Source organism: Macrotis lagotis, chromosome X, assembly GCF_037893015.1.
Source record: "Macrotis lagotis isolate mMagLag1 chromosome X, bilby.v1.9.chrom.fasta, whole genome shotgun sequence".
In the NCBI taxonomy this organism is placed as follows: Eukaryota; Metazoa; Chordata; class Mammalia; order Peramelemorphia; family Peramelidae; genus Macrotis; species Macrotis lagotis.
Window position 1 is genome coordinate 11,429,019 of NC_133666.1, and position 26,279 is coordinate 11,455,297.

General features: G+C 39.8%; 1 protein-coding gene and 1 pseudogene across 1 annotated transcript in view; both read right to left on the reverse strand.

Moving 5' to 3' along the window:
• Positions 1–14,667: 14,667 nt before the first annotated feature.
• DNAAF6 (dynein axonemal assembly factor 6) overlaps positions 14,668–26,279 on the reverse strand; it is a 66,183-nt gene continuing 54,571 nt past the window's right edge. Inside the window, exon 6 of the mRNA XM_074201147.1 lies at positions 14,668–15,661. Within this exon, the coding sequence (XP_074057248.1) occupies positions 15,532–15,661 (130 nt within the window). The 3' untranslated portion in view covers positions 14,668–15,531. The remainder of the gene's footprint in view (positions 15,662–26,279) is intronic.
• Positions 20,213–20,993, reverse strand: LOC141498170 (elongation factor 1-delta-like; annotated as a pseudogene).

Sequence of the window (26,279 nt, forward strand, 5' to 3'; positions counted from 1 at the left end):
CTAAGCTCTTTTGCCTCCCGGTATATTATATTCCAAGCCCTATGAGCTTCCAATGTAGTTGCTGCTAAGTCCTGTGTGACCCTGATTGCAGCTCCACGATATTTGAATTGTGTTCTTCTGGCTGCTTGTAATATTTTCTCTTTGACTTGGAAGTTCTGGAACTTGGCTATAATATTCCTAGGGGTTGGTTTTTTGGGATCTCTTTCTCGGGGGGATTGGTGGATTCTCTCCATTTCTATTTTGCCCTCTGCTTCTAGAATATCAGGGCATTTTCCTGTAGTAATTCTTTGAAAATGATGTCAAGGCTCTTTTCATGATCATGACTTTCAGGTATTCCAATAATTTTTAAATTATCTTTCCTAAGTCTATTTTCCATATCAGTTGTTTTTTCAATGAGGTATTTCACATTTTCTTCTAAGTTTTAATTTTTTTGGTTTTGAAGTATTGATTCCTGATTTCTGGTAAATTCATCAATCTCCCTGAATTCTATTCTTTGTCTGAAGGATATGTTCTCCTCAGAGAGTTTTCTTATCTCTTTTTCAATCTGCCCAATTTTGCTTTTTAAGGCATTCTTCTCCTCAATAACTTTTTGAACTGTTTTATCCATTTGACCCAAGCTGGTTTTTAGCATGCTATTTTCTTCAGCATTTTTTTTTATTTCCTTGACTAAGCTGCTGACTTCATTTTCATGTTTTTCCTGCATCTCTCTCATTTCTTTTCCCAGTTTTTCTTCCAACTCCCTCATTTGATTTTCAAAGTCTTTTTTGAACTCTGTCATAGCCTGAGTCCAATTTCTGTTTTTCTTGGAGTCTTTAGATACAGGAGCTTGTACCTCCTCATCTTCAGACTGAGTATTTTGATCCTTCTTGGGCTCATTTGCAAAATATTTCTCAATGGTCTTCCTCTTGTTTCTTTGCTTGCTCATTTTCCCAGCCTGGGCCTGGTTTTGTGGTGCTTCTTGAGCTTTTGGGACACTCCCTCAAGGGTCTCAGTCTGTGAATGACCAGAATGAGCAGAAGCGCCCCCCTCTGCCACGGGGCTGAGGTAGGGGGGCATTGCTGTTCTATGGGGGGGCCTAGACTGGGATCAGGATCTCAATGTAGTCAGAACCCCAGAGTCCTGTTCCAGGGGCAGAGGACAGAGCTCTGCAGTCTCTCTTCACTCCCCTCCCTCAGCTCAATGGGCTCATGCCCTGGTTGCTCCTGCTTACCGGCTCCGCCTGCTTCTGTTTTGGGATGTGGGCTGCAGAAAGACCAAGCTACTGGCTGTGTGCCCTGAGAGCTGGGCTCCACGTGCTCACTCTGGCAGAGGTCCCCCGCTGTTCTCCCACTTTGTGACCGGTGCTCCCTGGGGTGCAGCTCAGGAGACTCCCCTGCTGCTGTGAGCCCTGGCTCCCAGCACCCTGGGGCTGCCTCCGGCAGTCTGAAGATCTTTCGCTCTGGTGGGCCACCCCTCTGGCCCGCCGCCCCTCCATCCCTGGGGAGCAGAGCCTTTCTGCTCTTTTCCAGGTTACCTTGAGTAGGAGAACTGCCTCAATGGGCCCCTTTGTGGGTTCTGTCTCGAAAGTTTAGTTAGAGTCCTTAGTTTCAAGTTTTATCACAGAGCCCCTAAGACTGGATCACTTCTTGTGGCCATCTTGGATCTGCCCCAAAAATAAAGTTTTAAAAAATATGCTTCGATCTATATTCAGAGTTCATCAGTTTAATTTCTGGAGGTGTATAGCATTTTTCATCATGGGTCCTTTGGAATTGCTTTGATCAGAGTAGCTAAGTCTTTCACATATGATTAAAATTCTTTTCTTGCTCCCCAAGAATTTCTCTGAAACAAAGCCCCATAATTTTAGCATCCAAATGCTACCAATATAGTTTTATGCCTTCAAGCCTGTAACACTACAATCTAGGCAGATGAAATTAAGGTTCACCTAAAGAACATTGGAAAGGTACAAGATGACCGTGAACAGGTTACAGCACATCAAAAATAAGACATTATGAATCAGACAGGTGAAGAGATGTCATCAAAGCAATACATAACTGAAAAAAAGAAAATGAGCTAGTCATGTGAGAAAACTATATCCAAAGGACTATAAAACTGGGCATATCCTTTGACTTAGCAATTCCACTACTAAGTCTATATATCAAAGAGATCAAAAAAATGCAAAGAATCCAAGTGTACAAAAATATGTAGAATTCTTTTTGTTGTGGTAAGGAATTGGAAATTGAGGAGATGTCCTTCCATTGAGAAATGACTGAACAAATTGTGTTATTTGATTGTAATATATTATAACAACTATTGTGCTTTAAGAAACTTGAGCAGGATGGTTTCAAAAAACCCTAGGAAGATTTATATGAATTAATGCGAAGTGAAATGAGCTTAACCAGGAGAATATTGGACACAGTAACAGCAATATTGCAGGATGATCAGTTGTGTGAGTGATTTAGTTATTCTCAGCAATACAATGATGCAAAATAATTCCAAAAGAATTATGATGAAAAATGCTATCCACTTCCAGAGACAGAACTGATGGTATCTGAATGCAGATTGAAACATACTTTTTAAACTTTATTATCTTGACTAATATGAAAATGTTTTACATGACTACGCATGCATAATATACATTAATTTGACTGCCTTTTCAAGGAGGGACGAAAGGTGGGAAGGAAAGAGTTTGGAACTCAAAATTTAAAAAAACTAAGATTAAGAATTTTTTTAAAAAATTTTGAAAGATTTTATTTATTTTGAGTTTTACAATTTTTTCCCCTAATCTTACTTCCCTCCATGCCCCCCCCACAGAAGGCAATTTGCCAGTCTTTGTATTGTTTCCATGGTATACATTGATCCAAATTGAATGTGTTGAGAGAGAAATCATATCCTGAAGGAAGAAAGATAAAGTAAAAGAGATAGCAAGACCAAACAATAAGATATCAGCTTTTTTTTCTAAATTAAAGGTAATAGTCCTTGATCTTTGTTCAAACTCCACAGTTGCTTCTCTGGATACAGATGGTATTCTCCATTGCAGACAGCCCAAAATTGACCCTGCCTGTTGCACTGATGGAATGAGCAAGTCCATCAAGGTTTATGACAACCCCCATGTTGCTATTAGGGTGTACAGTGTTTTTCTGGTTCTGCTCATCTCACTCAGCATCGGTTCATGCAAATCCCTCCAGGCTTCCCTGAATTCCCATCCCTCCTGGTTTCTAATAGCACAATAGTGTTCCATGACATACATTTACACAGTTTGTTAAGCCATTCACCAATTGACAGACATTTACTTGATTTCCAATTCTTTGCCACCACAAACAGGGCTACTATGAATATTTTTGTACCAGTGATGTTTTTTACCCTTTTTCATTATCTCTTCAGGGAATAGACCCAGTAGTGGTATTGCTGGATCAAAGGGTATGCACATTTTTGTTGCCCTTTGGGCGTAGTTCCAAATTTCTGTCCAGAAAGGTTGGATGAGTTCACAGCTCCACCAACACTGTAATAGTGTCCCTGATTTCCCACAATGCTTCCAAAAATGATTACTATCCTTTCTGGTCATATTGGTCAGTCTGAGAGGTATGAGGTGGTACCTCAGAGCAGCTTTAATTTGCATTTCTCTAATAAGTAATGATTTAGAGCATTTTTTCATTTGACTATGGATTGCTTTGATCTCCTCATCTGCAAATTGCCTTTGCATATCCTTTGACCATTTGTCAACTGGGGAATGGCTTTTTTTAAAAAAAAATTGACTCAGTTCTCTGAATATTTTAGAAATGAATCCTTTGTCAGAAACACTAGTTGTAAAGGTTCTTTCCCAGTTTACTACATTTCTTTTGATCTTGGTTATAGTGGATTTGTCTGTGCAAAAGCTTTTTAATTGAATGTAATCAGAATCATTGTTTGTTTTTAGTGATGTTCTCCATCTCTTCCTTAGTCATAAACTGCTTCCCTTTCCACAGATCTGACAGGTAAAATAGTCCATGATCTTCTGGTTTGCTTATAATATTGTTTTAAAGATTAAGAATTTTTGTTGACATGTAATTGAGAAAAAAATAAAACAAAAATTAAACAAATAAAGGAGTTGAGGAAAGCCTCAAGAATGTTTAATAGACCTGGAAAAATGTGGCAAACTTATGGAAGGTTGTGGACAAGAGACACCCAGGATTGGCAGGCTGGAATGGGTTGAGATCTGCATTATTGTTGGGAATACACATTAGATCATAGATCTATTGAGTGAGGATTGGAGCATGATTTATTTTTGTGAAACATCTACAGGTAAAGGACAAATAGGCAGGGTCAATTAGAGGAGGGTAAACACTTACTAAAATTTCACTGGAGGAAGCAGATTCAACCCCTAAATTATCTCAAGAATTATAGAGATTGGGCAGAGGTCAAGGGATGAGTGATAGGTAATCCCTCTGAGAGTCTGAGGAACAGGGAGTTTAGTGGATACCCTATAATGCCCTCTGTTGTGGGGCTGTGAGCATTTCAAAGATATTACAGGAACGTTGGACAATTTAGTTAGAACAATTTACTCTAGTTTTGGCAAACTATTGTATCAAGTCAAACATTCTATTCTTGTGAAAAAGAGAGATGTGAGCTAGACAATATTACAATTAGAAGGATTTGGAGCCGGTTGAATATTTGGACCCAAAGTATAGTCCTTAGTGGTTGATATTGACTCAAGATTGCCAGTAGAGTGCCCCACAGAAATGTCCTTGCTCCTGTGCTATTTAACAATTTTAACAATGACTTAGGTATAGGCATGATTGACATACATATCAAAACTATACATTACATGTTTATTCATTCAATTCATTGACATAAATATATTGTGCCTACCCTGTGTGGGGAACTATGCTTAGCACTGGAGATACAATGGCCAAAATGAATCACTGCCCTCTCTCATGAATCTTCCATTCCATTGGAGGAAAATGCCTTTCATAAGTAAATGTAGAATCTTTATGCATAGTAGGATAATCAGCATACCATATAGCAGAGTCAACCTTTGAAAAGATCTTGGTTTGAACCCTGGGCTGAATTTTCCAAGCTTTAATATGAATGATTGGATAATTTATAAGTAAATGAATGAAAAAGCATTTATTAGGTGTTTACCAAGTTCTGGGTATTGTGCTGAGTAGAAAAAATAGAAAAAAAGGTTGTCCCTACTCTTAGGGACCTCAGAAGAGGGTTCAGTGACAGGACAGATAGAAGGGCCTATTGTTCTTAGGGTGTAGCAGCAAAGCAGATGGTAATTTATCTTTTTTAATGCTGTTTCCATTGATGAAACCATATCAGTTTCTGCCATCAAAACACCTGACATGCCAAGGACTTTGATGGAGAGAACTTCATCTTTTGGGTCTTCTATTGATGGGGCAATCAAGGCAGTAGAGCTGTAATTTCCTCAGAAGCAGTTGTCAGATCCCATATCTACAAGGATTACTTTTATTAATGATGATTATAGGCCATGAACTACAAGTAAAACCCATGATCTTGGGAGTGCTTCCATTCTTGGGCTTACCTACCTTTTGGTGGCAGTTAGTTGATGATTGATGGTGGGGGGTAGGATGAGGAATGGCTGACACCTTGTTCATAAGGGTTGTTACCTTTCATAATGGTTGTGAGAGCTAAAATGAAAATAGGGCTAGTGTGTGGAAGGGAGGGTGAGGTGAGAGGTAAAAGCTGCAATTTCCAGGTCTCTTGACACAGGGTCCTGGACTGTCTCCACTAGGGTCTAAGGGGAGAAAGAGATCAAGGTGGTAGCAGTGGTTTGACCTGTCTGGCATATACTGCCTTCTGCCCTTCCTTCACCATACTTCGCTACTTCAGTTAAGTTGCCTTTCTGTCTAATATTCCATTAAATCTGTGATCTCATCAATGTGGGTGTTTCCTCCAATGCAGACTGGCAGGTGTTCTGCAACTTATAAGTCTTAGAAATTTGCTGGTAACACTACAAAGTAAGGAAAATGTATTTTATGAAAGCTAGATATAAATGATGGAAGTAAGGCTGTACAACAGTAGATGGATGAATACAAAAGCATGACATGCAACAATAGACTCAAAGCATAACAAGGTATCTTGTACATAGCAAGAGCTTAGAAAATGCTTCATTCAAAAATCTCAAAGTTCGGAATAAGAAAACACCTGATGGACCTTAATGATTTCAAGACAACAGGCTTGAAATGAACTCTATCCCAGGAATCAGAAGGAACTGGTAAAGGCGAATTTTTTTAGGTTTTTGCGAGGCAAATGGGGTTAAGTGGCTTGCCCAAGGCCACACAGCTAGGTAATTATTAAGTGTCTGAGACCGGATTTGAACCCAGGTACTCCTGACTCCAGGGCCGGTGCTTTATCCATTGCACCACCTAGCCGCCCCGTAAAGGCAAATTTTGACCCATCAGTCATTTTTACAAAATACTGGGGAGCAGGAGGTGTTACACAACTAGAGACAATCCATGTTGCTGTGATTTTTGAAAATGGGTGGAAATTGGAGTTTGCACACCATCAGTCAGAGACCTAGGTTTCAATTCCTGGCAACATTCTCCAATATCTTATTAAAGGGGTTGCTAGTAAACATCTAGAAAAGAAAGTGGTGTCAACTAATTGACTAGGCAGTCTGGTTTCATCAAGAACAGGCCATGCCAGACTGATCTCATGTCATCTTTTGACAGACTTATTAGATCAGGAGGCTGAACAAATTCTGTAGTCTGATTCACTTTTAGCAAGTATTTTATAAAAGCCTTTCATGTTTTTCTTATGGAAAAGGCAGATAAGCATGGGATAGACTACAGTACAATTATATGGGTTTGGCATGGACAGAATGGAATTAATGATGTGCTATGGGGGGAAAATATTGAGTCTGAAGTCAAAGGATCAGGGTTCAAATCCTGCCCCTGATCCATATTTCTGGGCAAGTCATTTCACTTTCTTGGGCTGTTTGCTCATCTGTGAAAAGGCTTTAGACTCGATGGCCTCCGATGTTGCTTCACACACTAGAGCTTATGAGTCTTCACGCCAGTGGAGAACCACAGAGATGCTTGCTCGGTCTGATACTATTTAACCTTTTCATTTTTATTTTACCACCAAATCTTTACCCAAATCTCAGATGTCATATTTCGCCTCTGCTTATGTATCTCCCCTGTGCATAAGCCCACAACTCCCCAAGGCCCACTCCACATTTGGACAATTCTAAATTCTTTCTTACCTTGATCCTATATAGTTATCCCTTCCACATCACAACTTTCCCTATTGTTTCAATATATCAAGGTTCCAGCAAAAGAAATGGTAATTTGTGGGGGGAGTTTTGTGAATGACACAGAGCCTATGATTAAATATTTAACCCAAATTTCACTAGAAGGTACTGTAAACTCCAAATAAAAGAAAAAGGAAAAAAGTCAGACTTCTCTGGTACAAGGAGAGGATCAAAAATTTTATGGAGATTTTCGAGATCATGGGGCTGACATGTCCCAACCCCCCATGATGTTGAAGGGAGAACTGTTGGTCTCTGAAACTTCTCTGTGTCATCCCTCGGTATCTAAGGTCAAACAGAACAAGTCTAAAGTCTTTCAAAGCCCTTCAAATTTTTGGAGATAATTATAATGCTTCCCCCCACCCACCCAAATCTTCTCTTTTCCATGTTAAATATTCCCAGTACCAATTAATCCTCAGAGGGGATGTCTTTGGGACTGACTTGAAATCATGGCACAGGGGCGTTGGCAGCTCTATTTGGAGTTGGGTTTTTCTGGGGGTATGGTTGCCAAATAGCTGCCCAGTTCCCTTTCAGCTATGAAATTCTGCTAGCTTGTGAGTATCACGGATTGAAGGGATTGGACTAAAGGTCTCTAAAGCCCCTTCAAGTTCTAACATTCTATGATCTTATGTTAAAATGGAAGCCCTAGGTATATGATTCAAGATAATTCCCACTTAAAAACAAATCTGAACAACAGGAGAAGGGTTGTTTCCCCAAAACAAGCCTCCCTAAAAGACAAGTTTCTCTGACTTCTATCCTGGTCTCAGCCTGTACAGTGCGTAGCTCTCTGATACCAAGTGCAAGCAGCATTTTTTAACTCAAATCTTTATTTCTATTTTTTCTCCAAAGAACAAAACTCACAGTCATGTCCAGAAAAGCAGGTTTCTGTCAGATGGGAGACAAAAGGAGCTCTCAATCCCACCAAGCAAGGTAAATAACCAAGTACAGATGAGGATTGCAATCAGGAAAACCCATCTTCTCTAAGTTCAAATCTGGTCTCAAACACCTACTATCTGTGTGACCCTGGGCAAGTCGCTTCATCTATTTGCTTTAGTTTCCTCATCTGTCAAATAAGCTGGAGAAGGAAATGGCAAACCACTCCAGTATTATTGTCAAAACAAGCAAACAAAACCCCAAACTGGACAGAATTGAAACAACTGAGCAATTAATTTCAGAACATGGGAGTAGCTAATGGGAAATTAAATTGACTTTGTATGTGCATGCACATAAATACAATCTTAGATCTCGTAATTTTCCTTCCTCATCATTTTGTTTGTTAAGGTATTTTTTTGAGAAGTCTCACTCCCAGATATCTTAATTCATGAAGGAGGTAGTGTGATGCAGTATACAGTCCCTCTGTATCCTGAGTCAGAGGCTAGTCCTGCTTTGCCTTCATCACTTTCTAGATATTTTCAACCCATTTACATTCAGGCTATCATCTCCACTCCCTCCCCCACTGCCCCTAGAAACTTCCTGGGCTTTGATAGGGCAGCTCTGATTATACTTTTCTGAGTCCCAGGCCTCCACAGCACTTCCTGGATATCTCTAGCCATGCTATTAAATGTGTAACTTTCCCATGTCCCCTCTTTTCAGCACTCTTTTTTTGTATTGTCTTCCCCTATTAGAATGTAAGCTCCTTGAGGTCAAGGATTGTTTGGCTTACATGCATTTGTATCTCCATCCCTAAGCATAGCACCAAGTACATAAGTATTTAAAAAATGCTTGCCAATTTCTATCAAACTCTATCTAAGAGAAGTAACCTGGCATAACAGAAACAGCAATGAATTTGGAGTCATGGAACCTGAGTTCAAATCTTGGCTCTGCCACTACGTGTGTTACTTTGAGCAAGTAACTTCTCCTCAGTTTTCTCCCCTAAAAGGAGGGGGTTAAATAAGATGGCTTCTAGGGTTCCTCCCAGCCCAAGATCTAGGTGCCTATAAACCTTCCTTTAGACCCATGTTCCCTCATCCACTGGGGCACCACCTGCTCCCAGGATGCATATACACTTTTTATGCTGGTATGGAATATGCACTTGAGAAGCATGCACTTTAAAGGATTACCTGAAGTGTCCACTCCCCTTTAATGAAACCATTATGAAGCTCCTATCTCTCCCCCACCCAGCACCAAGGAAATGTGCTCTGTAGCACCACCCCCATTCTTCCTATTCCCTCCTCCCCCACAATTTATCCATATACTCCAAGTTGAGGGACCAAAGAAACCATTTCCTCATCTTCTCTCAGATCTAGGTCCCTATCACTCATCCTGTTCTCCATACCTGAGAGACTTCCTTCCAATACATAGCCCATAAAAAGTACTGGTTCACTTATGAGGGAATGTGGATTCAAATAATTTTAATTTTTTAAAACTTCTATTAATCAGATTTTTAATTACATTAAATCTTTCAGCCCTTAGATCCTTTCTAGCTCAGAAGATTTTTCTTTCTTCACCTGTTGAGCCCTTGAATAGGTGAATACCAGAATACAAACTGAATTCAAATGTAGTGGGCACATAGGTAAGCCCCTCCCATCTTTCTTAGGAGAATCACAGGATATATATACTTATATGTATCTATATTCTATATTTTTGTTAGGATATATAAAATCTAAATAAAATAAAGCATATTTGTTAATTTATATGCTTTCAGGGGATTTAAGGATCCTTTGGGGGGGTGTATAAAGGAAACCAGATATGGATATTCCCAAGTTTACTTGAGTGGAAGCAAGTGACAGAGAGATTTTGTGAAAGATCCCCTAAAATTGTATACAGGTCTGTCTGTTCATCAGTGGAGCTCTGGACCTGATAATGGGTTATAGAAGTAAAAAATGATTTTTATATTATCTTACTCTGGTTACCTCTATGAATATTTACAGTTAGAAAGTTAGGACTGAGTATGATACTATACTAGGATTTGTTGCTTCATAGTCATTTACAAATTATCAATTGGAGTTCTAAGAAATGATGGATGGTTCCATTATGGGAATTAAATGGGAGAATCCATGATGCAACCAAGAAATTCTTAAAATACATTATCTGGAAATGTTTAAGTTTGGAATTAGAAAGCCAAAAGTTAATCAAAACATATACAGGACTATTCGAGTACCCCTGGGGATTTTAGGACAGAATAAGGCACTGAAATAATTCCTAAGAAAGGAGTAGAGGCTTAGTGATATGCTCCAGTTGTGATTTTAGGAACTTCAATATGGAAGGAGGTGGGTGGTCCTACGATGGATGGAGTAGAGGAGGAGGCATCAGGATAGAAATTCATTAAAGCTGTATCAAAGAGAATTAGCTAGTGAATTAGGAAGAGCCACCCCTTTTAAGAGGAGAGTCTCTTCCCTCTGGCTCTCCTTTCCTCTCTCCAAAGTATGTTTTTTATTTGACTTCCTATAATTTAGTGTGGCTCCAAAGACACATGCTTGAGTTGGGATCTTGTGTCTCTGACTACTTTTTCTGCTTTAAGTTTTTTTTTCCCTGAGCATAGGTACCCAAAAATAATCATTAAAGTTATACTTCTCAGGAGTGACTACTTCAGGAATTCCTGGGTTCTTAGCTGGCATTGACCATACTTTAGGAAGAGCCCTTTATAGCTATTACTACTACTTTTCAGAAAAGATGGCCCTGGCTTGCTAGAAGACATGGAACTTCAAGGAGATGATAATGCAGGGAATTTTGGACCTAGGAAATATTGTAATTGGAAACAAATTTTGTAATCTTTTTTGCACAGTTCTAACTGATCCTTGTAAGCTCTGTACAGGCAAAATGCTTTCTCATGACTGTCAATTTGACCTTGGCCATACTTTCACTGGTGGACCAAGCTAGATAACTCAAGCATCATGATCATCTTAAGCCATAGGAAAGGATGTGTTGGACTTAAAGGTCATTGTCTTGGCCCCTCTTGGAAGACCACCCCGTGGCATGCATATTGGAGAGTACCTGGAATCAAGTGCTAAACCACTCCCTGTTCAACACTGTATGGAAATGCTTTTAAGTCAGGAGATACAGAAATGAACTCTCTTCCTTCCTTCTTTCCCCCACCAGGATGACCTCTCTCTTTTCTGTCTGTCTGTCTGTCTCTTATCTCTGTCTCTCTCTCTCTAAGGTAGAACCATGTGTGCTCTTGGCCCAAGCCTCTGGAGAATTAAGGCCTCTTTTCCTTCCTCTTAAAACCTTGTTATTCAGCCTGTCCTCAAGCTTGAGCCCTCTGCTCCAGGGCAGGCCCCACTCAAGTCTCAGCCCAGCCATGTCTCCTAGTCTCTTTCCTTTCTCTCTTTCTCTCAGGTACCTTGGCTGGTTCTTTGTTATTCGCCCTTTCCTCAGTCCTTTCCTCACACCAGTAGAGGCTTGCTTTCTCTTAAGTAAAAAAAAGTTTTAATCTGTAAATTTTGCAGGTTTGTGAAATAAATTCTGAGATATTTCAACTCCAGGGTTAGTAGTGAATTTTTTCATTTTCAACAGCTCTCAATCTTTATTGGAGACACCATTTTCTCAGCAACAATAATACAGAGCCTAATGACAGGTAAAAAGCTAAATCAGCAATCCCACTAAGTGCTTCAGGTTTGGATGACATTTAATAGTTGTGTGACCCTGGGCAAGTCACTTAAATTCTCTGGTCTCAGTTTCTATATATGTAATGATGGGGTTGGACCCTGATGATCAGCTATTGATCTATCATCCTATGAACCTTTCAGAAAGATATAATACTGGTTCTAACTGCTTTTACATGTAAGAATTTTGCTTTCAATGCATGCTTGTGAGTCTTTTTTGTGGAAGAAACAAATTAGCTGTTCCACATCTGATTTACATTATATACTATGTACCTTTCTCCTTTTGTAAGAGACCCTGGATATTAACTAAACCTAAGTGCTGTTATTTTCTCCAGCCTCTAGAGTGGGGGTTAGAAAAAAAGAATCTGACCCCCCTCTTTAAGGGAACAAGCTCCCTTAGTTCAGAACTTAGGAGTAACTCCTTGGTGGTATCAAGAATGTGGGGTGTTTGGTTTCCACAAGAATGTGAGGGGAGAGTGTGGGTTTACATTACAAAGACTGGACTCTGCCTGTACCTATGGGCAGGTATGTGTGTAAAATAAAAGAATTAGCTCTGACCTGATTAAGACCTGAGATTAGATCAAGTCTGCCCTATCTAGTTCCAAGTTGACCTATGGTCTGTGTCCTTGTCCTTTGCACCTGCTCAAGGAGGTTACTGTTCACTCCCTTGTGCTCATTAGTATAATGAGCAGAGTGGGGAAAATGTATGGGGGTGAACATATTCATTAGATTGTGACCCTGGCCAATGATTGGCATGAAGGGGAGGAATAAGTCTTTCAAACTGCATGTACAACTTGGCATTGTCATAATTCTGGGTCCCCTTTTCTTAAGAGAGGAAGTCTTTCTTTGCAAAGATGTATTAATAAAAGTCATTTTAATCACTCTAGACTAAGTATTTATAATGATGAGCCATTGATAATAGTGGGAAAGCCCAACAGCTGTTCTTTATCAGGTTATGATGATCAGCTAGGGACTTTGGGGTCTAATTTTGGTTCTGTGGTGGCCCAGTACGAAAAGGGTTTTGTAGTTTAGTATGATGTAGTCTACTCTGAATGGTCTTTTGGTTATCCTCCTTCCACTCTGTCTTTCTCAAACAATGAGCTCTTTGCTGCCACTTTTCTAATCCAGGGGGTGGGGGAATGGGCAGATTTAAGAGAGCTTGTACCTGGATCCCTGACAGTCTTTTTCTGCTTTCCTGAGGTGGTTCTCAAGATACACATGTCCAGGCTTGGAGGCTACCTTGTAAGTTCAAGAGGTCTAGGAATACAAGATCTAATGAGGAAAAGCAGCTGGTTGAAAAAGAGACAGAAATAGGCTTCTACACTGGAGAGGATGACAGCTAAAGAGAGCATTAGTCCATGTCTGACGATTTTACCACATATAACAGAAATTGTTTGTACAGTACAGAGCCAAGGTGAAATGTAAAATGCCTAATAAGAAGTCCTGCAAACTGCTTCAGGAATACAGGAGTATTAAGTGTCAGTCCCCCAGGAGATTAGTAATAGTTACTAAATCCAATGTAATTCTGCTAATGTGTGCCATCTCTTATCTCTATCATTTCTAGTATGGACCAATTACCTGTTCCATAACCAATTCCTATTATATATTGATTCTCTTCCCTTTTGGGGAGAGGCCCTAGGAGTGAACCAAGAAGTAAAAGTGTTCTTCTTGAGGAACTGGAATGGAGACTTAATTAATCAATGGGTATGAGAACTGCTTCCCAGGAGAGGTAGGATTCTCCATTTCTAAATCTGCTTCAATTTACTTTCTCAGGTTATCTTATTGGAAAATAGAGTGGCACAGTACCCCAGGGCCCTGAATGTTCATTTCAACTCCTTCAATAGAAGACTGAAGCCAGGGCCTGTTCACACAATTCACACAGGGCTTAAAAGTTCCTGTTGACTGCATGATAAACTCTACCATTTTGGAAGTTAGAATATTTCTTTTTTTTTTTTTAAGGATTTTGCAAGGCAGATGGGATTAAGTGGCTTGTCCAAGACCACACAGCTAGGTAAATAAGTGTCTGAGGCCGAATTTGAACTCAGGTACTCCTGACTCCAGGGCTGGTGCTCTATCCACTGCACCACCTAGCTGCCTCATGAATAAGCAGCAAGTTCTCTGAATTGTCAAAAATGATTACTTCTGACCCCAAGGACAGTGAAGTAAGATGATTTCTAGATGGCTATAAATCACTGAACTAAATTACATTGTTCTTGAAGCTCAATTTCATTACATAATTAATATAGAATCATACAGGCAATGCCCAATGCAATTTGGCTTGAAAAAGCTTTCTTCTCTTCAAGGGACAAAGTGTACCCAGTCATTTAGCTCACCTTACTTGAATGATAGTCCTTCTATACCAGCATATAAAAGGGGGGGTGGGGTAGTACATTTCCCACTGATTCATTGTTATTCTTTGGAGAAGAGAAATGCTTACCCAGAGTTTATACTCTGGGGTATAATACAAATAAACTCTTAAAATACTGCCTAGATAAAAGAAATACTCAGACCACAAAGCAAGTGGAGTAGTTAGTTACTCTTGATCCAAATTATTTCTGGGATTGAAATCACTCCTGCTCTACTTAGCCACTTAATCACTGCCTTCCCCTTTTGTCTTCTCTGAATACAGTCACCAGGGTGATTTCAATTGTAAATTCTACAGAGCTCTTCCTACTTAAGCACAGTCAATTGATCATGGTTCCAGTTCTGTTTGGCTGGCCCCTAGGACAAGGGGCACATCTCCAGGGCACATCTGCTGGAGTCCTGATCTGGCCCACAATTACTGGAGAAAGTTGATCATCTCTTAATTGTTCACTTTCAGTTTCCTCAGTTCACTATTGAGACAGAAGAAAAACACAGAACATTTTGGAAGACAAAATTTCTTTTATTGCCAACTTGTAAATGGAGGAACTGGTTGAGGGAGGTGCATTTTTAATTATGGGTAGACTATACTGGAACAGTTAACAAGAGCAGGAACAAAAGATTAGCACTTATTACCAATTAAGAAGAAAGATTGGAAATGAGGTAGACCTAGCCAATTAGGAAAAAATATCATCTATTTCTGTAAATGCCTTTCACAATCTAAGGTTTTAAGTTGTAACAATAAAACTCTGAGTACCCCCCCCCCCAAAAGGGGCATTGATAATAAATATAAGACTGCATGGGGTAAAAAGTTCTAAAAATATGTTTAAATGTGACTAATAACAAAGACTTCAAACAGGCCTAAACTGCCCAAAGAATACCACATCCCCTCATTTCTTTTTCCACTCAAACATGTATGATGAAAACACTAATACCTATGGAGTGCTCCCAGAGTCCCAGTGAACTTATAAATCTTTAAGTTGAATCTACACTATGACTTTGGGAACAACCTGCATTCTAACTATGGGGATATTTCAACTACTTCATCTTAAGTCAAATCTACATAATTTAACCAAAATTAATCAAATAACAGAGGAAAATGGGTTTTTTGGTTTGGTTTTGCCATTCCAATGGCCAATTGTGAGCAATAGATTATATCACTGCATCTTTCATTGGTTTGAGTCTTTAAAAAGGTTGACACAAAAGGACTAACTATTCTAAGGTCTAAATATTTCCATTTTTCTACCTACCAAATTGAGTGTGCAGACATTTAATCAATTCTTTAGTAATAACCCTATAAATGGATGAACCATTCAGCATCCAGAAGTTTTCCTTAGACTCTGATGATGTTTCTAGTCTTACCAGACAATATCTTAACTTAACCCTATTATAATTTCAGAAAAAATTAATGAAATCAAACTCTCTTTTCATGTTCAAGATGACTTCAAGGATCTCTGTTTCTGTGATAAAACTTGCTTTTCCAGTCTTGCTGTCCACGGGATGGGGAAGGTGCAGAAGCAGCTTACTAAAATATAGAAATAAATGTGTTAGAAACAGCTCCTTAAAAATAAAACAAAGATGAGAATACATTTCCTTCACTGGAGTAAGAGAAAAGAAACTAGAAATGATCAGAGAAAGGTAAAGATTCATATACAAGGTGTCACTTAATTGATGTTAAAACTTGTGAAGTTTGGGTAACACAAGGCCAGGCTAAGGTTATAACTGGGATGGCAAAGGCATTACAATGCCCTTCCAACTGTAACTTTTGATTAAATCAAATCTCTTCCTTACTATCTCTCAATCCTATTCCATATCTGTGAGGAATGAAGGGGCATTGTTGGTCAACAAGGGCCCTTTGAAATCCATTACAAAGGGGGAATGGCCCCAGCCAATCACAAAACTGGGAGAGTTCTCCTAATCCCATTCCAAAAATGACAAACCCAAGATTAGAAGAAGCTATTCCTTAACTGGTCAAGAGTAACCTAGAGTCTTTTTTTTTATGCTTATACATATTTATATTTATTTTTATAAAAATGATGTTATTTATACATTACTAAAATATTCTTGTTTAAGAGTAAACATAATACCCTCCCCCCAAAATATAGACCCTCATGAGCAATAAAGTAAAGAGAAAAAAATTAAAATTAAAAAATATAATAATAGGGGTGGCTAAATGGTGCAGTGGACAGAGCACTGGCCCTGGAGCCAGGAGCACCTGGGCTCAAATCTGGCCTCAGATACCCAACAATCACCCAGCTGTGCATCACTGAGCAAGCTACCCAGCCCCATTTGCCCTGCAACCCCCTAATAATAATAATAATAATAATAATAATGATAATAATAATAATAATAATGATAATAATAATAATAAATGTGCTTGAGTCTGCGTTCCAACACCACTACCTCTGTCACAGGTAGATCACATTCTTTATGATAAGTCCATCACAAAAGTTACTTCCATATTTTTCAACAGTTGCCATTGCTGATTGCAATGCCTTCCATTCGTACTTCACCACTACTATATACTATATTTTCTCTCTCCTTTCACTCTGTCCCTCTTCTTAAATGGTTATAGGGTAGCTGAGTGGTGCAGCAGACTGATCACTGGCCCTGGGGCCAAGAGGCCCTGAGCCCACATGCCACCCCGCCCTGTGGTCCCGGACAGGCCATCCAATCCCAGTCCCTTGCAAGAAGTAAAAAAGAAAATGTGTTATATCTGACCACTGTCCCCCATAGTCCACCCTCTCCTCCATCACTCACATCCCCCCCTTCACCTTGTCCCCCTTCTCTCATTCTTACTTTAGCTGTCTTTACCCCATTGAGTATATATGCAGTTTCCTTTCCAAGCCACCTCTGATGAGAGTGAAGGTTCCCTTATTCCCTCTCGCCTTCCCCCTTCATATCATTGCAATATCTCATTGTAATAACAAAAAAATCTTATTATGTGAAATATCTTAGCCTATTCCACCTCTCCTTTCCTCTTACTCCCATTACATTTCCCTTTTAGCCATTGACTCCATTTTTATACTTCAAATTCAGCTTTCTCCTGTGTTTCATCTATAAAAGTTCCTTCTACTTGTTCTATTAAATGAGAATTTTCTTAATAGTATTATCAGTATCATTTTTCTATGCAGGAATACATGTAGTTCATCTTTATTAAGTCCCTCATATTTTCCCCTTCTCCTCCACTCTCTATGCTTCACCTGAGTCCTGTATTTGAAGATCAAACTTTCTATTCAGCTCTGGCCATTTTAACAGGAACATTTGAAATTCCCCTGGTTCATTGAAAGTCCATCTTTTTACCTGGAAGAGCATGTTCAGTTTTTCTGGGTAGTTGAATCTCAGTTGCATTCCAGGCTCTTGCCTTCCAGAATATTATATTCCAAGCCCTACGAGCCTTTAACATAGTTGCTGCTAAGTCCTGTGTGATCCTGACTGCAGCTCCACAATATCTGAATTGTGTCCTGGCTGCTTTTCTCTTTGACTTGGGAGTTCTGGAACTTGGCTGAAGGAGGGTTTTTTAGGTTCTCTCTCCAGGAATTTCCCCAAAATCTTAAAGGGGGAGGTTGCCTTCAGACTTGGGGGGCAAGGGAGCCACATGGTTGCTAGCTGGAAGCCAAGGAAGCTGGAAGGAAGCCAATTGGATCCAGTGCTGTGTGAGTGAGTTTGAATATTCCCTCAGGAGTGTGTATGTGTTTGTTCTATGACCTGTCTTGTGTAAGTGTCTGTTTTAGGTATTTCTAGGTCTGAGGACCCAGCTTAAGTTTTAACTGGGAGAGCTGGGAGTTGGGCCAAGGAGTTTCAGAAGGTGGGGAAGAAGGAAGTAGTTGTGCAGCGGCCCCTATGTGGAAAACAGCCCCTCCCTCACTGGTAGTGTGTAGTTAAATAGAAAAGGGGAAGGGGACTCTTAAAGAGAAAAAGCTGGGGTTTGGGGAGAGTTTAGAAGAGTTTAAGAAAAAGAACGTTTCAGGGAACTATTGAGAAGTTATAGAAGCTGAGATTTCTTATCCTTATCATTGTCTGGGAAAGATCCCATGCTTTCTCCCTTGGGTTGGGGGACGGGGGTGGTGGGTTGGACACATGGTCTTGATCCCATCTACCATCTTGGTAAGACTTGAACTCTAGATTGAGTCCAGCTGAGGAGTGCCCTACCCACCTGAGGAGGGAGGGGGAATGGGAAAGAAACTTCAAGTACTTATGCCTTAAAGGGAAAAAGACTCCTCCACAGGTGGGATGTGATTGGGAAAGAAAATATATATAAAATCAGGGATTGGAGACACATCTATTAAAAGGAAATCATATTTAATGAATATCTGGTCTGGCCACATGGCCTTAAAGTAATGACTCTCACTGTTTAAGGTTTCTGCACTAGAGTTTTGGGAAGCACACTAAAGATTTTAGAGGGATATTAGTATTATAACATCCTGACAAAAATTTGTACAGAATGGGAGGAATTAAATAACCTAGATTGTTAAATTAGTTTAGGATTATAAACTTTTACAAGGAGTTAAGCGGTTTGGGATTTTAAACTTTATTGTAAACTTTATTGTAGCACATTTGGGTTAAAGAAAAGTTATCAGGGATATTTACTGATTTCTTTTGAGAAAAAAACCTCTAATTCCTTTTACTTTTAAGCCTAATAATGCCAACAATTGTATTTTATTTTGGATAGGGCTTTTGGAATGTGAGTGCTGGATTCTCTGTATAAGGTACTCTAAAGCTTTTATCAAACCAAACTGTTAGGAAGTTCAGTTGGAATTATATTTGGGTTTTAAATGTATCATATGTATGAGATTGGATTCTGAGAGGTTCTGGGTAAAGAGACAAAAGTATGAAGATCGTGGAATATTCATTTTGCTCTTGTTCTAAGGGACATGAGATGTTAATAAGAATCTTATTATTAATGCATATTAACAATGTATGCTTAATTTTAAAGAAGTCAAGAATGTGGACTTCTCTCTTGGTAATTGCAGACAACTGATGGGACTCAGAGCAAATAGCAATTGTGGACTCCATTGTAAGGTAACTTATTGATGTATAAGATGTGTTCATCAATTATGTGATATTCTTTTGTAACTGCAAAGAGATTATATTTGCAATATTTAGTTATCTATTGTGAATATGTTATTTAAATACTGTATTGTTAAAGCCTGGGATTAATTTGATTGCTTTGAAGGGCAACAAGGGAAATAATCAAAAAGTATGACCCTTTCTGAGATAGATCTGTGGGTTCATGAATAATAATGGAAGGATTGTTTTGTACAATCTAGTAATTTGTGTTACTCTTATTGCTATTCTGTTATATTGAAATTAATAATATTAGGGGGCAGTTAGGTGGAGCAGTGGATAGAGCATGGACCCTGGAGTCAGGAGACAAGTTCAAATCAGGCCTCAGACACTTAATGGTTACCTAGCTGTGTGAGCTTGGGCAAGTCACTTAACCCCAATTGCCCTTCGGAAATAAAAATAACAATTTGTATGTCAAGGATGGCTAGTAGCTAAACGAGTTTACATGCAGAAGTTTCTAGTTATATAAGTAAATTAGGAATATTTTGGATATATATATATATATATATATATATGTATTCCAAAGCTGTGGTTTTTTGCTTTGAAGTAAAAGTGCTATGTAATATAAGAAAGATAAACATAAGATAATTTGAGATTTTTCTGTGCAATCTTCTGGACAAAGGAGGTGTTTATTTGTTGTAAAATACAACAGGCTAGAAGTTTTCTTTAGCCAAGGGGAATCTGATATACCGTCTTTATTGAGAGATGGAGTAGATATGATTTCAGACAAACGGATGTCTCTAGTAAGAGGTAGGAGACAGGCCTGTAGGGCCAGTCAGAGTTAGAATACCTGGTTTTAGGCAAAGACCCAGGAAGGATATTCTGAGCTTTAAGGTAGAGGTTTCATTAATTGGGACTCTATTAAGATTATAATTGGAACTTCACGAATTGAATTCACTGGAAGTTCTAACTAGGTAAAACAACTATTTTAGATCATGGGACTTTTTTTTTCCATCTCAAATCTCAGCCTTTATTTTGGTTACAGATTCACACACATTCAGGGGCCTTTTTAGATCTTGTTGAAAGCAGTGATGTCAACACTCTGCACATAATCTTCAAACTTGGTGATCTCTTCCAAGATGTCTGCACCCACCTTATCATCCTCTACCATGCACTGGATCTGCAGCTTCCATACCCCAGGGGCACTAGCTTAGAACATCCCCAGACAAGTTCATCCAGCTGTATGGAAGGATACACTCCTCCAACTTTGCCATGTCTTTTTCATCATCCCAATGCCTGACATCTAGAAGAATGAAAGGCTTTGCAATCAGTCCTGGCTTCTTGGACTTCTCTGCATACTGCTGAAGCTGCTCCTCCTGAAGCTGGGATGCTTCCTTGTCTTCTTTCTCATCATCACTACCAAACAATTTAATATCATCATCTTCCTCATCATCTTCTGCTGGGGTGGCCCACCTTCTTAGCAGGTGATGTGGTGGGCAGCTCCATCTTTTTCATGGGGGAACACATGCGGAGTCTGAGGAGCCAGAGAACAGTGGGAGGCGGAGCTTTTCTCCATGGTGCACAGCCAGGTTATAAGCTTGGAGATGGTGAGTTGTAGGTCCTGAACCACACTCTGAAGGCTCTGCTTCTCTGCCTCTAGGTTAGAAATTCTGGTGACCAACTCACTATGGTACCCACTGGGGCCACTGGAAGAGCTAGTATTTGCACTCTGTGGGGAAGAGATGGGCACCAGACCATTTATCTGTTGATAGAACTTTCTCTCTCTCTCCATTATCAGATTGGAATTTGTCAAATCAGATCTTCTCATGCACCAGGAAGCTGGTTACCATTTTCACTCCAGGAGAAGGGAGGGTAGCAGTGGAAGATTAATCCCCAAACCAATCCATCGGGAAGCAATGAGGAAAGGGGATCAAAGGACTTTTAATCAATTTTCTCTTATGTCCAATACCAGGATGGTCAACAAAAGGAAATGCTACTGTCATGTTCTTAGAGCCAAGGAAGCCAATGGGCTAAAGGTGTCAGGTTACAGGGACGTGTGGCCGAAGGGGCAACTTTTCAGTGAGGCCTGAGGTTGGACCCCTTTGACTTGATTTCCCCAAAATGACATTTGGAAGAATAAATCTGGCCTAAGACATTTAACTTACCCATATGACCTCCGCCTGGACACAGACATTCAATACTTATATCCGTAAAAGAATTTTCATTTAATGTCCTGGATCTTTACAGTTAGATAATAAGCAACCAGAAAAAGAAGTTTTAGGTAAATTGGATCTAATAGCCAGAGATAGGTTAGGTGTGCGGCTCTGACATCTGCTATCAGCTACATGTTAAGGGAGGAATTAAGTTTCTTTAATTTTTATTTAGAGGGAATATTTAGGTAAGAAGAAGAATGGGAAATTCTTAGGATAATTACAATTTCAAGTTCAAGTTTAAGGAAAGGAATGTGAGTTAGATAAGTACACCAGGAAAAGGAAACTATGGGAATTTTTGAAAAACATTCATTTTGGTTAAGGATGTTTGAGTCATTATTGTAATGAGAACAAAGGTTAAAATTGTTTTAAATCATATGCTAGGTACTCTTAGAGCAAAAATGGCTACAAGTTTGAGTCAATGTGATAATTCTCACTGGGAGTTTGATCATGTAGTAAAATACTAATAGAAGTTTTTTGTATTAAAAGTGAAGTATAGGGGCGGAGCCAAGATGGCGACAAGAGAAAATCGTCGCTTAGGTGTTCTCTCTCAAAACTTATAAACTAAGGACTCTAACTAAATTTTCTAGAGACAGAACCCACAGAGGGATCCAGTAAGGCAGTTCTCTAAACCAAGGTAACCTGGAAAAGAGCGGAAAGGCTCTGCTCCCCCAGGTTGGAGGGTTGGCCCTCCAGAGCAAAGGAACTTCAGCCTCCTGGAGGCAGCCCCAGGGTGCTGGGAGCCATGGCTCACAGCAGTGGGGGCGTTTCCTGACCTACACAAAGGGAGCATGAAACACAACTTGGGGATAAGCGGGGGAACTCTGCTACAGCAAGCACATGAAGACCAGCCCTCAGGGAACACAGCAAGCAGCCTGGCCACCACAGCCCAGATCCAGGAACCGGAAGCAGAAGCTGGTAAGGAGCCCCCAAGGCATGAGTGCTGAGCCTAGGGAGGGGAGTGAAGAGAGACTGCCCAGCTCTGTCCTCTGTCCCTGGAACAGGACTCTGGGGTTTGGACCATATTCAGATCCTGATCGCAGTCTAGACCCCCCCATAGAACAGCAGCCACCCCCCTACACACACCTAAGCCCCATGGCAGAGGGATGCGCTTATGGTCATTCACAGACCAGGAGGGAAGACAGAGCCTCACATACAGAGATCCTTGTGGGGGTGTGTGTCCCAATAATACTCAAAAGCTCAGGAAGCACCCCCAAACTGGCCTCAGGCTGGGGAAATGAGTAAGCAGAGAAAAAAGAGTACCACCATTGAGAAATACTTTGCCTGTGATCCCAAGAAGGATCAAAACACTCAATCTGAAGGTGAGGTAGTAAAAGCTCCTGCATAAAGACTCCAAGAAAAACAGAAATTGGACTCAGGCTATGATAGAACTCAAAAAAGACTTTGAAAATCAAGTGAGGGGGGCAGAAGAACAATCAGGAAAAGAAATGAGAGAGATGCAGGAAAAACATGAAAATGAAGTCAGCAGTTTAGTCAAGGAGATTCAAAAAAGTGCTGAAGAAAATAACATGTTAAAAACCAGCATAGGTCAAATGGATAAAACAGTTCAAAAAGTTATTAAGGAAAAGAATGCTTTAAAAAGCAGAATTGGCCAGATGGAAAAAGATATAAGAAAGCTCCCTGAGGAAAACAAATCCTTCAGACAAAGAATGGAATTGAGGGAGATTGCTGATTGTATGAGAAATCAGGACACAATACTTCAAAACCAAAAGAATGAAAAATTAAAAGAAAATGTGAAACATCTCATTGAAAAAACAACTGATATGGAAAACAAATTTAGGAAAGATAATTTAAAAATTAATGGGATACCTGAAAGTCATGATCAGGAAAAGAGCCTTGACATCATTTTCAAAGAATTATTACAGGAAAATTGCCCTGATATCCTAGAAGCAGAAGTCAAAATAGAAATGAAGAGAATCCACTGATCTCCCCAAGAAAGAGATAAAAAAACAACCCCCCAGGAATATTTATACCCAAGTTCCAGAACTCCAAAGTCAAAGAGGAAATATTACAAGCAGCCAAAAGGACACAATTCAAATATCGTGGAGCTGCAGTCAGGATCACACAGGACTTAGTAGCAACTACATTAAAAGCTTGTAGGGCTTGAAATATAATATTCCAGAAGACAAAAGAGCCTAGAATGCAACCTAGAATCAACTACCCAACAAAACTGAACATTCCTCTTCCAGGGAAAAAGATGGACTTACAATGAACCAATTTCTTTTTTCTTTTTTTATTAATTTTTATTAAAGATATTATTTGAGTTTTACAATGCCCCCCCATCTTACTTCCCTCCCCCCCAACAGAAAGCAATCTGTCAGTCTTTACTTTGTTTCCATGTTGTACCTTGATCCAAACTGGGTGTGATGAGAGAGAAATCATATCCTTAGAGAAGAGACAAGAAATCTAAGAGGTAACATGATCAGACAATAAGATATCTGCTTTTTTCTAAATTAAAGGGAATAGTCTTTGAACTTTGTTCAAACTCCACAGCTCCTTATCTGGATACAGATGGCACTCTCCTTTGCAGACAGCCCAAAATTGCTCCTGATTGTTGCACTGATGGAATGAGTGAGTCCTTCAAGGTTGATCATCACTCCCATGTTGCTGTTAGGATATACAGTGTTTTTCTGGTTCTGCTCATCTCACTCAGCATCAGTTCATGCAAATCCCTCCAACCTTCCCTGAAATCCCATCCCTCCTGAACAAGGGGAATTTTAAATGTTCCTGTTGGAATAGCCAGAGCTGAACAGAAGGTTTGATCTTCAAATACAGGACTCAGGTGAAGCATAGAGAGTGGAGAAGGGGAAAATATGAGGGACTTAATGATGATGAACTACATGAATTCCTGTATAGAAAAATGACTGATAATACTCATATGAACCTTCTCATTTAATAGAGCCGGTAGAAGGAGTTTTTATAGATGAAGCACAGGAGAAAGTTGAATTTGAAGATATAATGTGGTATAAAAATTGAGTCAATATGGGGGGCGGCTAGGTGGCGCAGTGAAGAGAGCACCGGCCCTGGAGTCAGGAGTACCTGAATTCAAATCTGGCCTCAGACACTTAATAATTACCTAGCCGTGTGGCCTTGGGCAAGCCACTTAACCCCATTGCCTAGCAAAAACTAAAAAAAAAAATGAGTCACTAGATAAAAGGGAAATGTAATAGGAGAAAGAAAAAGGAGAGGAGGAATAGGCTAAGATATTTCATATAATAAGATTTTTCTTTATTACAATGAGCTATTGCAATGATATGAAAGGGGGGAAGGCAAGGGGGAATGAGGGAATCTTCGCTCTCATCAGAGGCAGCTAGGAGAGGGAACACCATATATACTCAATGGGGTATAGACATCTGGAGTAAGAAGGAGTGAAGGGGGACAGGGGGAAGGTGCGGGATTTGAGTGATGGAGGAGAGGATGGACCTGGACCATGGGGGGAAGAGTGGTCAGATATAACACATTTTCTTTTTTACTTCTTACAAGGGGCTAGGATTAGATGGCCTATCCGGGACCACAGGGCGGGGTAGATGCTGGGCCTAAGGGGTGGTATGGGGGCTCGGGGCCTCTTGACCCCAGGACCAGGGATCTGTCTGCTGTGCCACTCAGCTACCCTACAGCAGAGACAGAATGAAAGGAGAGAGAAAATATAGTACATGGTAGTGGAAAAGTATGAATGGAGGGAGTTGTGATCAGCAATGGCAACGGTGGAAAAATATGGAAGTAACTTTTGTGATGGACTTATCCTAAAGAATGTGATCCACCCATGACAGAGCTGGTGGTGTTGCAACACAGACTAAAGCACATTTATTATTATTATTTTTGGCGGGGGGGGGGGGGGAGAGATTGCAGGGAAAATGGGGCTGGGTAGCCTGCCTGGGGCCTCACAGCTGGGTGATTGTTGGGTGTCTGAGGCCGAATTTGGACCCAGGTTCTCCTGGCTCAAGGGCCATTGCTCTGTCTGCCACCCAGCCGCCCCTACTGTTATTATTATTATTATTATTACTATTTCATTTTATTTTGGGTCTTTTTTTTGTTTGGTTTTTGCACGGCAATGGGGTTGGGGTGGTTTTCATGGGGTTACACAGCTGGGTGATTGATGGGTGTATGGGGCCAGATTTGGGCTCGGGTGCTCCTGGCTCCAGGGCCAGGGCTCCATCCACTGCATCACCTGGTCATACCTACAATTATTATTATTAATTTTTTAATTTTAATTTTTTTCTCTTCCCTTGATTGCTCAGGTGGGTCTCTATTTTTTGGCGGGGAGGGGTTATTATGTTTACTCTTAAGAATATTTTAGCAATGTATAAAAAATGTATAAAAACATTATTTACACAAAAGAAGAATAAATAAAAAAATAAAATAGAAAAAAGTGAAGTATAGGAGTGGCTAGGTGGCACAGTGGATAGAGCACCAGCCCTGGATTCAGGAGGACCTGAGTTCAATTCTAGCCTCAGCATTTAATAATAATTATCTAGCTGTGTGGCCTTGGGCAAGCCACTTAACCCCATTTCCATGCAAAAAAAAACCCTTAAAAAAATGAAGTATAATCTGCTGTTTGATAAACCCAAAGAGTCCAGCTATTGGGATAAAAACTCTCTTTGATAAAAACTGCTGGGAAAAATTGGAAGTTAGTATGGAAGAAACTTAGATTAGACCAACACCTCACACCCTATACCGAGATAAGATACAGGATTCAGACATAAAAAACAATACTATAAGCAAATTAGAAGATCAAGGACTAGTTTACCTGTCAGATCTATGGAAAGGGGAGCAGTTTATGACTAAGGCAGAGATGATTTTGATTACCCTAAATTAAAAACCTTTTGCACAGACAAAAGCACTGTAACCAAGATCAAAAGAAATGTAGTAAACTGGGAAACAATCTTTACAACTAATGTTTCTGAC